Raw genomic sequence first — 17,712 nt, 5'->3', positions numbered from 1 at the left:
ACACAAAACAATGGAATCGCTATAAACACTGCATTTGATAGTCATCATTAAAAAAGCACAAATGCCATGATATTGCTCAGTATGTCAATAGCTAACTATCCACAGACACAAACATTTGTGAACAGAGACACAATGATTTGTGAATTATGGAAAATGCTCACATTGTCCAAACAATGGCTTCCTGGGACCAACAAATAACAGTTCTGTGATTGCACAGCTGACATCTTTAATTCTGTGTTCAGACATTAACATGCCTTCCACAAACTGAAGGGCCACGCATACATAGCAAACAGGCACAGAGTTGGGTACAGCCCCATCATGTTCATCATTCTGTACTGGATGTGGGACATAACATTTGGTTACTGAAAAGCTACATTCCACCACTTGGTACATTGCTGCTTCTAGAAACTGATTTGCCTCTGATTCCATCCACACAAGAGAAACTACTTCTCTTACTCCTGGATAACATTCTCCAGGGTACTATTTTTTTAATTTTATACCCTTAGTAATGTTACTTTAGCATTTCTGCTTTACATGGCCATAAATAGCACTGTTGTACACTAGCATTTTTTAACAAGCATTGTAACTCAGTCAAGGTTTAGTTTGGTGGTATTTTTTTATTTTGTTGTTGTCTCACCTTACAGGAATACCACACAGTGATGCAGAACACACTGTAGCTTCACAGTCATGAGGAGTAGACTGATATTGCCCTTTGGTGCTGAGAGCAGAATTTCATAGCAATGTTGTCTTGCCTGCACTGCTGGCATTTACCACCCATTGTTCAAAGTTATCCCAGAAAAAAGACGCAGTAGCAGATACAAGCTCCCTAATTAGAGGTGAGTGCAGAACAGCCTCACAGCCTTTCCCTCAAGTTTACCAGACTATCAGGGTAGTCAGGCATCATACTGTAAATAGATGTTCCATACTGTTTTGAAGCTCCTATAGTCAAACAGGAAACCCAAAGTTAACAAACTCCATCAGTGCAGAAAGGCTTACATACAATGCATAATCTTCCTGAGTCAAAAGCCAGTTGCTTCCTTGGTCTTAAGGCTGTTATCTGATGAAATTAGTTCCAATAACACAGTATGCAAAGTAACAGAGGGGAGTGTTTGTCTCTGTACAGGAACTGGTGCAGAAGCATGGTAACATCCATAAGGGTCCAGTAAGACTTAATAGTAAATTATTACCAGTACCCATACTGATATACTGGTAGTTCTCTAAAGCAAGTCACAACAGTGGCCTATCACTGATCTGAGTCTAAGGAAACCTATATCATCTTTGTGATAAAACCTGCAGAGAAAACATTAAGTGACCAATTTCTAGCTCAAAATCTCATTTATAGTATATTTCAAAAACCTGCCTACATTACTACAAAAATAATGCTCAGTGAGAGTAGGGTTATATTTTGAGTATACCTTTCCTAAAGGCAGGGTCTCTACAGGCAGCTTGTTAAAATAAAATCATTTAATTTGAAATCAGGCATCTTTACAGCCCAAACTTGCTCTAACAATAGCATTCATCCCCTGTTGCTTTGAGGCATTTTTACCTTTTCTAACCCTGTGTCCAAAGTGCATTTTAATTCTTAGCATAACACACTTTATTTCATCAAATAAATACACAAGACAACTTAGCTGTTGTTTATAAAGTAACTCTTTCCCCACCCTATAATATCAGCACTAGTAGTCTTGAAGGGAGGGAGGAATCCACCAGTAGCATCGCAGCTGGAATATTTCATCACTAATTCTGGAGCCTTCCCTGCATTATCAAGTGGTCAGCCTTTTGTAACACACACAAGCACTAGGACCTAACAGATTTAACTCATCAATGAATTGACACTTGGAATAGAAAATGAAAACTCAGAATCCCCCTCTCTAAACAGTGACTGAGTGAGGAATGGAACAAACAACAAACCACTGAGGCAAACCTCTGCCTTTCTTGCTCTCCATCTGCCCTTGCCCTTTTTAGATATAAAAAAATTATACACTAAAACAGGCATCAAGGGTGTATGTATGCACACAGGGGTACACAGAGTGCACACATTGCCCTCTGCTGACCAGACTCCAATGCAGTCCAACAGTGCTCTCCAACACACACACATGTGGTGACACAGGTGAGCTTCTGCGAGTGCTGGGCAGAGCTGTACCACTGTGTGTTTCAATCCCTGGTGTAAGAGACACCACCTGAAAATCTTGGGATGCACCAAGGCTTTTTCAGAACCCAGGTTTAAGGTCTGGGGTTTCTTTGCTTTTTTTCCTTCTTACCTGGTGATACAGCTGGGAAGTGGAGGCAGGAATCAAATCAAGCACACATGCCAATTGCTTACACACCATCACCTAGAGCTTTTGCTGATTTACTCTGTGTTTGTCAGCACTCTTTTTCCCCACAGTTGGGCATTTTAATGAAATACCAGGGAGCTGCAGAGAGGGTAGAAGTGGGACGAGTCAAGCAGGAAAACAGAACTGAGAGGTACTGACTACTACTTTCAGGTTACCTTATTTGCAAGTCCTTCCCTCTACTATTTTCACAAGTTCTGTCCTTTTCAATGCGAATGCAAACTAGGAACATCAATCAGAAGGAGATAAAAATAATTTGCAACATCTCCTCTCCTCCATCTCCACACTAAAATGCCTTCTAAGTGTCCACTTCTATGACTTGAGGGGGAGAATCACTTTAGACCAAAGTTTAGACACATACTCTAGACTGGAAAAAGTACAGCATATTTTTAAATTTAGGAAACAGCTCAGTAAGTTCAACTAAGCTTATGGAGAATCTACATGTTATATTAAGAGTCTTTAGACCACTTTCTGACAGTGGCTGGCTATAAAATGCTACATTTAAGTACCTACCAATGGACATAAGAGAGATGTAGACTGGGGTTCTTGAAGTGGGGGAAGAAGAAAGATTTCTGCTATTGTTTCTGTACTCACCCAAGGCCCAGTAAGATGCAGATTCCAAGGGCAGAGCACTACTGTAGAGAGCATGGATATACATGAGGTGAATCATCAGCTCAGCCAGGCACCACCAAAAGAAAATACGAATTATGCCCACAATTAAGATGCTGAGATTGGTCTTCATACTGAAAGCTTCTTGTCTCCTCATCTAAAGAAGAAATCCAAAGAGGTTACCTGGCACAAAACTAACTGTTTTACTCAAAATATTCATGCTGGGAACTTTTGACTACACCATTTGGAAATCCCTGACACACTCTGGAGGGAGACTGGTCTCTCCATTCTCAATCTCAGTAAGCAGTAGAAACCAACAAGAAGCCAAATGTGAATGCACATTGCACCAAACTGTTGTAAAAAAGGCCAACTGTTGTTAACCTGAACAAAATCCAGACATGAGACTTTAATTTCTGCAACTTGACCTCTGGAGATAATATAAAAAGATTAAAGAAACTACAGCTATGAAGAAGAAGGTTTTCCAAGCAGCAGCCCTTCCAAACACTGGAACAATGACTGCTTACTCTTAAAATACCTCCAACTTCCACCAACTGCAGAGAATCGATTACTTGAGGACAGTTCTTAATTTTTCTCCCATAGCATTGCCGAAGTCAGCAAGACTTACAGAATGTGCTGAGAAAATGGAAGTGCAAGTTAAATATCAGATAAGGCAAAGTTAACCGTGGACAGGCTTCTCATGAGGCTGCAAACTCTTACACTGGTAATTACAGTAAACACATTGGCATATTATTATTGCACCACCTTTCCACAATAAAAGAGAATAGAATCAAAAACCAGAAACATAGGATTGCCTAAAAATTCAGTCTTGTGTTATATATCTGTTATTGTGTCCATCATTTCCTTCTCCAATCTCTAATCGGCCACCAAAAATGCACATACAAGAGAAGTAACCAACTCATCTGTATAGGCCCTCAGTCCCAAGCACAGTACAGTTAACATGCTCATTTGGAGGATTCCTTTGTATCAGCTGTATGAAAGCTTGGATACTACCAAAATCACTCAACTTTATCACAGGGATTTGCACAACAGGCCTTCAAACCCATGCCTAGAACTGCTATGCCTCGTTTCAACTCAGAAATTCAACAAGGCCAGTGACAAAGTCTCGGTGTCACATTTTTGCCTGGCAGTTCATGCCAATTGCCAGAACTGGTGCTACACTCTTTGGCCCATACAGCAGCTCACTGTATCCAGCAGAAATCCAGAATTTCTGCTTCTCAGTGTGCTCAGCAGGAACACTCATCCTAGTCTCAGCTTCAGTTAAGGGGTTCTGAGAGTGGTCTCCCCCAACAGCATCAATAAAGACTGTCTTTGTATTGTGCATTTTGAATCAACTGCTGGGCACTGCATCCTTTGAAACCCTTTTCTGACCTCATCTGCCTTGATAATATCCTCTGCCCACTTAAGTGCTCTGGAAATACCCTTCAGCAAACACCAACAAGAAACACATTAAGGTTGTTCAGTTTGCTCCATCTTCTTCATGGCTTTAACCACACATGTCTGTACATATTTAAGGAGAACCTGCTGCAAATACAGGCATCTCACTCTCAATCTTCCTTTTCCTTCTTACACCAAGAACACACATGTCGCAATTGTACGACACAAGGACTCCAACTTCAGAAGGCTGAAAAAGTGACTCCTTTATTCTAGGAAAATGTCTCCCCTTTTATATCATTCTACACAGACCAATTTAATTGGTCACAAGAAGACAAACCTCTTCAATCACATTGGTCAGACCAGAGGGACATCAAGAAGAAGTCCCTCCTAGGAGAAGAATGTAAACATGTCTCTTGTTTACAGAAAATTCCCTGAGAAAGGAATTTCAGAAACCAAAACATGTCAGGCACCAACCAGGGCTACACATATGTGCTCTTTGCATAGTTCTTTGCTGACCCATATCAGGTGAGCTAAGTTTCAAAGCAAGGCCCTCCCCAATTTTTCCTATCAGCTATCCCCAAGCTGTTTTCAGCTTGGAGTCTCATGGTCTTCTGAAACAATCCTTGGAAAGAAAGCACAACCGTCCCTCTCCTGGTGTACAAGAATTTAGGTGGACTTCAATACACTTCAGAAGCTACAAAACAATAATTAGGAAAAATATTACCTCAGTTTCAAGGCAAGTCTATGCAGACTTTTCCCACAATATCCAGCCCAAGACAACAACACTCAACCTTGCATCTTCCAAAGCAAATGAAAACAGATGAGCATAGAACTTTTCACTCCAGAATCCACCAGAATCTTGTTTCACTTTAATAAAACCCAGTATGTGCTTTGGCTTCAACAGAGAATTCCCAAATATAAACAAAAGCAAGCAATCCCTAGGTTTCTATGCATAAACTGAAAAAGCCATTTTGTGGTTTGAAATGTTCACTAATCCACTTTGACACAATTTTAACTCCAGACATAACAGGTTCATACCACACCACTTTTTACTCAAGTATGTAAGAAAATATGGAAAGCAATAAAGGATGAAAACATGGATTTTTGCCATCATGTAAAAAGCAGGCTTGAAAAGAAGCCTGCAAGGGATAATAAAAGCATTCAATAGAATTAGTAGATCTTCTACTTTAAACAAGCTGCTCAGCTGAAGCAAAGTGCTCCTAGTAAGTCATTAGCTGTTTTCACATCAACGTGAGGAGAAACTAGAGTTTTCAGGAATTCCCAATATAATCTATCAGCTTTCTGTGACTCTGAAATCGGCTTCAGAGTTAATAGCCAGCTTATGCTGAAAACATTAGCTTTATTTCACCTGATGAGGAAGAAAAGAAACAAATAAAGAAACAAAAAACCCCACCAAAAAAACAAAAACAGTCCAGCAGCTGCATGCTAAAACAATGAACACTCTCCAAATGTAACAAAGCATGTCACTGGCTCCCTGCTTGAAGGGATGAATCTGATGTCAGACAAGAACATCTTGTGAAGCAGAAAAACTTGGAGAGACAGGTTTTCTTAAAAGTTGACATCTAGGATATTACAAAATTCTTCATGATACACTCAAAATTGTCAAATTCCTATAGTATTATTTGTTGACTTCATAATTATGTTGAAGACAGCTTTAGGCACCCAAACAACAATCACTGTTACCTGCTTACTGAATGCATCAAAATTCACGAGGGGTCCATTGTGGAATGTAGGATAGTAAAACACATATGCCAGCATCCAGGGGAATGAGTGGGACGACTTCTGGGCAGGGGCATGCCAGCAGTACTCCAAGCTGAAGCTAGTGCAGAAGAGGCAGCGGACAGACACAGTGAAGAGCAGCAGATAATACTCATTTTCAGTGTCATACCACTTTCTCTGCAAAACAAATCAAAGCCAGATCATGATGGTGCAATGCTATATTGTCTCTATGGCAAGATAGCAAAGTCTACTCAGATCTCAACTTTTGGGGCGAGAAGCAGCAGCAACAAACTAAAGAAGAATAGCAGCAGGAATGAGAATCTCAAGTGAACAGCACTAAACACATGAACAAGCACTGGCTTTTGATGGAGAAAAGTCTTCCAGAGCTACTGCAGTCAGCATAAAGAGACAATAGCGTTCAGAAACATGTTAGGCTGTGAAGAACTAGGAGAAGCAGGAGAGCTCTTCTCACAGAAATTAAACTTTATCTACTTCAGATTTAGTCCAGCACTACAATATTCAAACCAGTTGGCAACACAGTAGCCAAAGGATTACTAGGGCTGAAGCTAGATGTAAAGAGAATCAGTCACTCCTGAGAAAACTTAAGGCCGGAAAAAATGTTACAGAGCATTTATTGATTCTTTGACACTTGGTATCACTTGTTGCCAACAACAAACTTAACATCACAAAAAAGTTTGGAAGCATCTGCAAATGTAGCTTGGCTGACTGACAACTTGTACTGCAGTGGGCCCTCTCCTCATCAGAGCAAATCACAAAACTGACCACGCCACATGAAGAGACTATACATTCATTCCCCCTTCCCCTGAACATCACCTTATGATAAATGTCCAGTTTTTCCCATTGGTCCAGTAAAATACAACAGGATATTTCCTCACAACTGGTCAACAGATTTTCCATATCTGTACCAGAAAAAGCCACTAGATGAAAAGCAAACCTGAGCTTGCTTACAGCTAATTGATGCAAGTAACTCATTTGGTGCAAGTCAAAATGTTGGAGAGTCTCCCTCCCCGCAGAAGTCACAGTCACTAATAAGTACAGGCAGGCTTAACTGAGTAACTCCAAAACCCAGCAGGTTAAATTGGCAAGATTAGAGTTCCAGTGAAATGTGTTTGATAGAGCACTAGTGAAGTATTATCATACTCCAACTCTACTGAATAGCACTTACATATTAAGGGACATACTTTTATCCCAATGCACTGGCCACCATGATAGAGAAATGTGACTTTTGTAACTGGAGAAGCTCCAGCATGAGTCAATGCAGCACTACTGCTTAAGATTTGTCAAACCAACTCCTGCTTATATCCATTGAAGGGACAGTAGGCTGCCATAGAGATAGATGCCATTACAGACAACCACCACCATAATTTATTTGATGCTTAATTAGTTCTTCTCACATTACCTTGGTTTCTTCCACAGCTGGTATGCGTAAAGTGGACAGAAGGATAAGGGAGCACAACCATGTCAGGAGGGACAGCTGAAACTGAGCCACAGCAAAGGAAATAGCTGCATGTAACAAAATGACAGCAAAGCCCTTGATTCCCAGTAACAACCAGCAGGCAGCCATTCCATAAACCATCAAGCACCATGGTTTATACTGTCAGAAAAAGAAAAGTTAACAATCTTTAGTTTAATTCTTTCTAAAGCAAAAAGGCTTTAGAAATACCACTCAATACCTGTGCTGCCTACACAGGTTCTGCAGTAGAGACAAATATAGTCAACAAGGTGAAGAACACACATGAAAAAATACAGAAACCCAACCATATCCCTAAAAGTGAAAGGGAAGGTGTTTCTGTAGTATCATCACGTGAAAACCAGAGCCTCCCTAATTTGAGGGAGAGCATAACTGCTTCCTATCCTTCCCCAAAGTAGCAGGTGTGACAACCCACACAGATAATTTCCCACAATCATGCAATCCTTTATCAATTGTGCCAAACCCCAAGTAGCCATCACTTTACATACTTTCCTCATAAAGGAACAACTGCGCCCTTCTTATGTGTACAAGTCAAACAATGCTGTTTAATGGCTTCCAGCAAGGCTTTTAGAGGTTGGAGGCTGAAGTCTCCAAACATTAAGACACCCAACCTCCCTATATAATTCACACCACAGAGTGAGATTTACTACTCTCAGTAGCCTCACTGCAAAGCTGGCCATGCCTACAGTAACCAACCCATCAGAAACTCCCTATTGTGAAGAAAATCCCTACGTACCTTCTCCACCAAGAGCCTGGACATTTGTGAAACCAGCAGGTGACCAGCCAGAAGCCACAGTATACGTTCCCTTCCCCATTCAATCCAGTAGCTCCACTCAAAGTCCATGGGGTCCTGTGGCATGAAGGGAACTGGTCACTATGTGTATCTGGCCATAAGGGACAAAGGAATACCTCTGTGATATGCCAGCTGTGTGGTACCCAACAGAACTCCCACATCTCAGGAATGTCATTTCCGCAATCCAGTTGGATCACTTACAGCAGTGAACTCAGGTAGCACCATTTTAACTTCCAATGGGGCAAAGTTTAGGAAAACGGAACTTGAGATGGTGCTGTGCCTCCTAGGCCTCACACTGGTGCTGAAGCTGAGCAACTTCAGCTCTCCTGAGGGATTCAGAGAGCAACTCTGCTCTGCCTTGGAAAAACAAGAACTTCAGTGAAAGGTGTTTTGCTGGAAGAAAAGTTTAACTCCCCATTTCAGCAAAGCCTAGTTGCAATCAGATGGAGTTACAACAGCTGGAGTTACCTGTGGCAGGAAATTATTTTCAAAATTAGGTAAGAGAGATCAGCCAGCAGCCTAGTGTCCAATACAGAGCCTCACTAGAAGTTCATCTCAACTGCCTTAAAGCTTTCTAGAAAACACATATCAAAGGTCCATTACCAGCAATGATGGCAGACCTAAACACTTCCACAGACATGCATTCCTGCTTTTGTGTAAGCAATCCTCAAGATTAGTTGCATTACTTGCTTTTGACCTCACAACCTTTTGAAGAAACGCCAGCAAGGTGGGGTAGGGATGTGCTTTTGGTTTGGGGTAGAGGACTGCCAGTTTCCTTACCGGTTTGTTTGGGTTTTTTTAATACCAACTATGCTTCTTTAATACCTTATACCTCAAAATCTGCTCTCCTCTATATTACAGGCCACCCAAGAGAAAATCGCGTTCATTGACATTAGGCATTATCCAAATCACCCAGTAACAAGAAAAAGGGGGGAAATGCTGCAGTATGTGGCAAGGTTGATCAGCCTTTTAAGGCCAAACAGTAATACAAAGGGTTATCAAGAGATGTAGCAAAGGATAAGCACTTAAGCCAGTGATCAAGAAAATAAACAAAACTTTGGTTATGATTCTTAGATCCAGACACACCCCGCCAGTCTCTCTTCCTCATCAGAAACATCAGACTATAATTAACTATAAATATCCAAATCTGCACGTTACTATAAACACCAAAAGCTAATCGAGAAGCTTGGATGCACAAAGAACATAGAGGCACAATTATTGCCACAAAACGAGCTGTGACCCCTCCTACCTTTTTTAGCCCCCGAAGGAGAGTGCCTGGGTCCAGCCCAAACCTTCTGTCCATTGCAGCTTCATACTCTGCAGGGAAGAGCAAACCTTTGATTAGGACACAGCGGCCAGAGCAGGAGTCAGGGGTGAGTTCTCTGTTGCTCACAAGCAACATTCCCACGTAGCCTCCATCAGTGAGGACACCCAGGGATATCCAGGGAAGGGCAAGTCACCACATCACTGCTCACTAGGTGGGGGGCCCAACTGTGCCACAGCTCTGCCCCATAGCAATGGCAAAGAATTGGTGTTTTGATTCCTGCTGGCAAGGGGGACAGTAGCAGCAACCCATCCTTTACCATGCAAGACCTGCACTAATCCCCACTCGCACTTTTTCAGAACTGCCTGGTTTCTCCCACCAGAGCAGAACAGGGACACAGACAGGAGAGTGACCAGTACAGCCAAAACAGAGAAAAGCTGCCTCTAGAGCCTGTTGCCACCATATCTTGCTGCTTCTGCAGAAAACTTGTATGCATGGGTGCACAGCTCTGTACCCAGTTACACAGCACTCCTTTCCCTGAGCACTTTCAGGAGCCAGGTAGAGTCATTAATGTAGAACCTTGCTGACTACAGCCTAATAAGATGCAATATATATTCCCCACAAAGCCTCTCAAGCTTGTTATACTTTTATAATACAACCTTTATTTCCCCTTAATTACCAATGTGGTATAACACAGCTTCTTTTCACCCACAAATTGTACTTAATTTGTTTCAAATCCCACCCTTGCTCTGCAATACGTAGCTCCACAGCTCCAAACCAAGCTACCAAGAGGTTACACAAGGCAGAGGTAGGTGTTTGGAAACAAACTGACCACAAAGCTCTACAGACAACCCAACTATGCTCTGAGTCCGGGACTCAGCACTGGAGCCCCAGGCAGGGAACGTCAACTTGCCCTAGAGCCTCTCCAGGTTCAGACCTTGGCACATACCATCAGAAGGCACAGCTGCGTCTGAACCATCCACCTACAAGGAGCTGCTGGTGACTAGCCAGGAAAAACAGGGCACTTCAAACTCAACTTTACTGAATTCTCCCTCTCTGAGTAGCTGAGCTTCAGAGGTCTCCATCATCTTTTCTCTGACAGCCACGTCCAAGGACAGCGTAGCACTCAAAGGCAAAAAGCCCTGGGATAAAGCTCTCTGCCCAGGTGGCATCTGCCTACCGCTTGCTGGCATATAGGAGCTGGGAAGAACACAGGAGCTCCTCACACAGGAACAAAGTAGAAACCAACCGGAGCAGAGAACTCACACCAAACAGCCACGGGCGGGAAGCGGCGCCCGAGCGAGCACACCCACGTCGCACACTTACTTCGAGACACTTGGTGCGCTTCGTAGAAAGCGTAAAGGTGAGAGCCCACGGTGAGGAGCCCGTAGAGGCACAGTTCCCAGGCCGGCAGCAGCATCGGCACGGGAGCTGCTCCCGCCGGCCGCCTCCCTGCGGGGAAAGAAACGGGAGCGGTTTCCTGGCGGAGGGCAGACAGGCACCGAGCAGCGGGACACCCGGCACGGGCACGGCGGCTCCAGGACCCCGCGTTGCCGGGCTCGGGCTCAGAGGCGGCCCCGCTCCGCCCGCAGCTACCGGGAGGGCAGGCGAGCCATGCCCGGCCGCGCCGGCGGCAGAGGCCCCGAGTCCAAGGGCTCAGCACGGCCCACGGCTGGCGGGGCCCTCAGGACAGAACCACGGTCGGATCCCGGCCGCTCTCGCCGACCCGGGACAGACGGGAGAGGAGGGGAGACGCCGCTGCCCCCTTACCTGAGGAGGGCTGTGCCGCCGGGCGAGGAAGGAGCGGCCCGCGCCACGGCCTCGGGCGGGCCAACCGGAGGCTCCACACCCGCAGGCGAATGGGCGGCCCGGCACCCGGCCGCTCCCGCCACACGGGCGACCCCGCGGCCGCTCCCGCCCGGCCCCTTACGGGCGGCCGCCCCGCGGAGGGAGGGCGGGGGCGGGAGCGGGGCGGAGCCGCCGGCCCTGCGCGCCCGGGGCCGAACGCTGGGCGCCGCTACAGCCCGCCGGCTGCGGGAGCTGCACGGCTGCTGGGTGTGCGTGCGCCTGCCGGGCGGGCACACACAGCTACAGGGTGTGCGTATACTTACAGGATGTGCATGCACCTGCAGGGCGGGCACACACAGCTACAGGGTGAGCATACACCTAGATACAGGGTGTGCATACACAACTACAGGGTGTGCATGCACCTGCCGGGCGGGCACACACAGCTACAGGGTGTGCGTATTCTTACAGGGTGTGCATGCACCTGCAGGGTGGGCACACACAGCTATAGGGTGAGCATACACCTAGATACAGGGTGTGCATACACAACTACAGGGTGTGCATGCACCTGCAGGGTGGGCACACACAGCTACAGGGTGTGCGTATACTTACAGGGTGTGCATACACCTGCAGGGCGTGCATACACAGCTGTAGGGTGTTATACACCTGCAGTGTGTGCATAACACCTACAGGGCGTGCATACCTCTGCAGGGTGTGCATACACAGATACAGGGTGTCCTACGTCTACAGAGTGTGCATATATTTCCAGGGTGTGCATACACCTACAGGGTGTGTATACACAGCTACAAGGTGTGCATACACCTAGATACAGGGTGTGCATACAAAGCTATAGGGCGTGCATACACCTACAGGGTATGTATACACAGCCACCGAGTGTGCACAGCTACAAGGTGTGCATACATACACAACCACAGGGTGTGTATACACCTACAGGGTGCACACACACAGGATTCACACACCCCCACAGCCTGTACACACAGGGTGTCCATAACAGCCCCTCACAGCTATCTCCCCCATTCCCACCAGAGGACAAGGCACACTTATGTTGGGACACTATTTTTACCATTATCACAACACAATCTGATAAATCATCAGGTCTGAACAGGCACCACCAAAGCAGGAGCATGAGGCTGGAAGTACTGGTGGTGGCAACTTCCTCCTGGATCAATCTGCATTTTAGCAAGGGCTTCCTCCTCCTGGCACTGCAGACATGACTAATGAATCTCACTGTTCCTAGAGTTAAAAGCACACTGACTTTCCAATCCCAAAGGTTTGATCAATCTATGCTCATCTGAATTTGCACCATGCAACTTTTAACCCTATCTGTTGCTGATATCAGTGATGTCCTATTTTAATGGGGAAAAACATTTCATATCTTATTGGATTTTTTTTTTTGCTAGATCTTTAAGTTCCTCTTATAAAATATTTTTTCCCTAATCACTTGGCTGCATCCTCAAATTCCTGTTTCCAGATCTTTGAAAGCCATGTTTCTATCTGATATTCAGGTGAAGGCATAGAATGAAAGAATCATTCAGGTTGGAAAAAACCTCCAACATGATCGAGTGCAATCTTTGACTGAATACCACCATGTCAACTAAACCATAGCGCTAAGTGCCACATCCAGTCATTTCTTCAACCCTTCCTTTCCATGCCCCACCACCTCCCTGGGCAGCCAGTTCCAATGCTTACCTACCCTTTTCATGAAGAAATTCTTCCCAATGTCCAACCTGAACCTCCCCTGGTGGAGCTTGAGGCTATGCCCTCTTGTCCTGTCAAGAGTTGCCTGGGAGAAGAGACTGAACTCCATCTGGTTACACCCTCCTTTCAGGCAGTGAAAGAGGGTGATATGGTCACCCTTGAGCATCATCTTTCCAGGGTAGACACCCCCAGCTCCCTCTGCTGCTCGTCACAGGACTCATTCTCCAGACTTTTCACAAGCTCCATTGCCCTTCTCTGAACATGCTCCAGTGCCTCAACATCTTACTTGTGTAGAGGGGCTATGAACTGGACACAGCACTCAAGGTGTGGCCTCACCATTGCCCAGTACAGGACAGTCACTGCCCTGGTCCTGCTGGCCACACTATTGCTGGTACAAGCCAACATTCCATTGGCACACTTGACCACCTGGTCACACGCTGGCTCATGTTCAGCTGGCTGTTAACCAGCACCCCTTGATCCTTTTCCACTGGGCCATTTTCCTGCCATTCTGCTCCAGTCAGCTATCAGTCTCATCAGTACAAGGAGTTGACTTCCCTGTCTGAACCAGACATGCACCTCCTAATATCTTCAATAATTGCATTTGTCCATCAGAGCCTATGATAGTCTTGAATGATTTTTGCCTTTTCCTCCATTTCTTCTTTCTGTCTTTCTTTGCTAGAGAATGACTCACCTTCAGTTTATGGTGTCAATTGTGATAGATCCTAGGTGTATGAATTGCATTTGCTCTGTGGAACTGCTGTAAAATCTCAGGGTTAGGGATGTTCTTCTCTGTGACGCCTAGATGATATTCTCTGCTGACAATGTTTGCCCAATTTTTCCCCTTCATCAGGTTAGTTAGTAACTTTCCCCCTGCCAAAAACAATTGACAACAGACTGCATAAGTGCCCCAAAACAGCAGTCCTGAACTTGTAAAAACAGAGCACTGCAGCTGAGTTACAGCCACTAAGGGTCAGCAGAGTTTGTTTTCCCACAGTTTCGTGGTTTCTGGTCACCTGTCTGAAGCCAGCACAGACACCAGGCCCTCTAGATGGCTGCATAGGACCAGCAATATGCCAGCTGCAAAAAGGGAATAGGTACAACAAGGTACAGATTTTACATCAGGTTACTCTGAAAAGAACATCTTTATCACTAGTTCCATAGTGATATTCAAAAGCCCTGTATGGACCTGGTGATCAGTTATGCTTCCACAAGGATCACTGCCAACCCCAGTGAACAGGAACACTGACAAACTTGACAACAGCCCCAGCTGGAAGCTGTCTGGAATTCTACATCAGGTGATTTTTTTTCCCACCCTTACTCAAGCTATTTTATAGAATACAATATGACGAGTCTCAGTGAACAAGTGAATGAGTTTGCAAGGGTAGCTGTAAACTAAGCTGCTGAATATCACTAGCACAAATACCTATACATTGACACAGCCCTCATTATTTTAGATGGCATGAATGGAAAGCAAGTTCTACCACTCCTATAGTCACTGACAGGCAGGAGTGGAATCTGGGAGAAAAAACTCTAGAAAAATGACAGCAGAAATTCCTACTTGTCATTTGATCAGCAAGGAGGTAACGGGTATTATTATGTGTCTTTTGCCCCATGTCTCAGCAGCTACACAGGCCTGGCAGCCTCTTCAAAGCATATGCCCTTTGAGAAGAAAGCAGTGTTACACTGTGTACATATGGCAGGTTTCTCTGAGGCCAAAATTAACAATCAGTCTTGGGCAGAACGATGATTTGTGGAAGTAGAGATCTTTTCTTGGCCCAAATTAGGGACATCACTTCTGTTTAAAGGTCTGCACTGCACTTGCTCATTTCCAGAGTGTCCTCCCCCACTGCCTCCATGAAGAGAGGGTCAGACATCTTTTAGATTGGGTCAGACATCACTAGCAGAGAGTCTGTCCCTAGTACATGTTCATGTACCGTTTTTTAACTATTATCATTTCTGAAGCTGGCATAGCACCTGAGTTGAAAGTGTTGCCTTTTGACTGTAAAGTTCAAATGCCATTTGGTCAAAGTCTCCATTTCCTATGTGCTAATCTGAGATGTGGTTACCAGGAACTTAAGCAAAAAAATCCAGAATGAAAGAGGACAGAGGTAACAGGAGGCCTTTTAAGGAGGCCCTTACTATTGCCTTTCTATGCAAGGTGAGCTTTTACACAACTCTTTATTACATAATCACAGAATGGGTAAGGTTGGAAGGCACCACAGTGGGTCATCTGGTTCAACCTCCCTGCTCATGCAGGGTCATCCCAGAGCACAATACACAAGATTGCATGCACACAGTTCTTGAATATCTCCAGTGAGGGAGACTCCACAATCTCTCTGGGCAATCTGTTCCAGTGCTTTGTCACCTGCACAGTAAAGAAATTCTTCCTCATATTTACGTGGAATTTCCAGTGCATCACTTTCTGCATATTGTCCTTGTCCTATTGCCTGGCATCACTGAGCAGAGCCTGGTCCATCTTCTTGACACTCCCACTTCAGACACTGACAGACATTGATGAGGTTCCCTCTCAGTCATCTCTTCTCAAATCTAACAGGCCCAGTTCCCTCAGCCTTTCTTCATAAGCAATGCTCCTGTCCCTTGATCATCTTTGTTGTCCTCCTCTAGACCCACTCCAGTAGCTCCGTGCCTCCCTTGTACTGAAGCACCAAGAACCGGACATAGCACTCTGTAAGAGGCTTCACCAGGGCAGACTAGAGCCTAGTTATTTCCAAGACCTCACCATGGCCACAGGGAAAAGGCAAGGTGGGGGTTGCAAATGGCAGTGAAGTGGGAAAATTAGGTATTTTGCAGCTGGGAAAATAACACAAAGGTCATGTTTTTAAGGAAATCTTTTTTTGCAATTGTCATTGGTTTCACATCAGGTAAAGAAATCAAAATGAGTAGATAGTAACCCAGCACTGGATTTCCAAAGCAAGCTAAAGCATAAGGTTTCTCACTGTTGTTTTTTTTTTTATACAAAGTCCCCATGAGGGTTACATATCCTAGAGCTTTCTCTCCCAGGCTGAGATCTCATAGTAATGACTCAAGACTTGTTTTCATTCACCCTCTGGAAATCACATAGTAATGCCACCTGCATGCAACATCTGAATGATGGGACACAATCAACACCCACTGAGAGTTTGCAGGTGAGAAGCTCAGCAGCAGATAGGAGGCTAAGCAATGTGTATTTCAGAGAAATCACCTATATGACAAGAAATCTCCAGGAAGATTTAAATATGTGAAAGGTATGGTATATACAAAGAGAGCCAAGTCTGTCTTCCAATAGGCAAGTTAAATAGGACACAACTGAATTGTTAACATGAATTCTCTGTCTAGAGATCTCAAGAATGGAGTTATGGACTCTAGGGAAACATTTTTTTTTCTTGCTTGGCTTGGCTTAATGTAAAGTGGACATTACTACTAAGTTGGCAGCATTACAGAGTCCCATCTTTACAGGCTCGTCTCCCCTCTGACTCCCAGCCCTGAAAATGGGCTTGTTGCAAAGTGGCAAGCATTTTTTTCCTCATCATCTTTAGCCATATTTATATAGATATTGTTTATATAGAGAGCCTTGCAATTTGCAGTTACTGCTTCTGAGCATGCTTAATGAATTCCTTATAAATTTGAGGACTTGCTTCAAGCTCTGAGGCTGGCAAATGACCTTAATTCTTTTGATTGGGAACTCATAAAATTGCTTTTGGAAAAAAATAAAGTAAATTATTACACTATTGTAACTAAGCAGCTCAATGTTGGATTCATGCTGAACATCTCAGAGGCATCCTCATCAATACACTATCAGCTTTTCTTAACTAAAGCCCTGAAAACCACAGCTCCTTCTCACTGTCTTTTTAAGGGATTTCTTCATTGATAACATATTTTCCCCTTCCATAAAATGACTGTTGTAAGAGAGGTTTTACATCCTTGCTCTCACCATGGATGCAGAGACCACTTGTTTATGGGGGCCATACTTGGGGTGAAGGTTAACAGAGCTACCTTAAGTGCATCTGAATGATAGGTCATCATGTTTGAGTCTAAGTTTCTGAGCACTCAGTTACTAAACACAAAGGTGGGTTGATTTTCTCACAATACACCTTAGAACTTATCAAACATAATGTGTGAATTCAAGACAGTTAACGATTTGAGAAAAGGACCAAAGCTTGCCAAAATTATACTCACTGGAATCTTGAAATCAAGGAACAAAGTCCATCAAAAAGACAGGAAAAGAAATACCTGAAGTGAAATGCTTAAAAAAAAAAATCTGCACCAAAGTGAAAACAATAACAAGGCAATAGGAAGACATGAGGTGCAGGGAAACTGACCAAACCTTGTCCAATTGATCCTCATTGAATTTGCAAGATTTCATTTCCTTCCATGAAATGAAGACTTTCCTTCCATGGAAGGAAATGAAATCTTGCAATTAGAAAAGAAACTGAAACAAACATGCTTGGAAGGAGATATCGTCAAATAAAATGTAATTGAAGAAAAAAAAGCAAATTGGAAAATGGAGAGACTAAAACCACAGGAATATGGATAGAATAAGATGCAGTTAAAAAGACCAAAAGTTGTCAAAATGATACTCAAA

At 44.2% G+C, this 17,712-nt stretch overlaps 1 protein-coding gene across 1 annotated transcript in view; it reads right to left on the bottom strand.

The window, feature by feature from the left end:
* Positions 1–11,078, bottom strand: part of HHAT (hedgehog acyltransferase) — a 146,194-nt gene extending 135,116 nt beyond the window's left edge. Inside the window, exons 1-6 of the mRNA XM_066316139.1 lie at positions 10,953–11,078; positions 9,612–9,679; positions 8,306–8,419; positions 7,498–7,692; positions 6,042–6,254; positions 2,928–3,099 (exon numbers count right to left, since the gene is read on the bottom strand). Coding sequence (XP_066172236.1) covers positions 2,928–3,099; positions 6,042–6,254; positions 7,498–7,692; positions 8,306–8,419; positions 9,612–9,679; positions 10,953–11,046 — 856 coding nt within the window. The 5' untranslated portion in view covers positions 11,047–11,078. The remainder of the gene's footprint in view (positions 1–2,927; positions 3,100–6,041; positions 6,255–7,497; positions 7,693–8,305; positions 8,420–9,611; positions 9,680–10,952) is intronic.
* Between the last annotated feature and the right edge of the window lie 6,634 nt (positions 11,079–17,712).

Source organism: Sylvia atricapilla, chromosome 3 (genome assembly GCF_009819655.1).
Source record: "Sylvia atricapilla isolate bSylAtr1 chromosome 3, bSylAtr1.pri, whole genome shotgun sequence".
Classification (NCBI taxonomy): domain Eukaryota; kingdom Metazoa; phylum Chordata; class Aves; order Passeriformes; family Sylviidae; genus Sylvia; species Sylvia atricapilla.
Note: the sequence above shows the minus strand (reverse complement) of the source record. Positions and strands in the feature narration are given on the sequence as shown.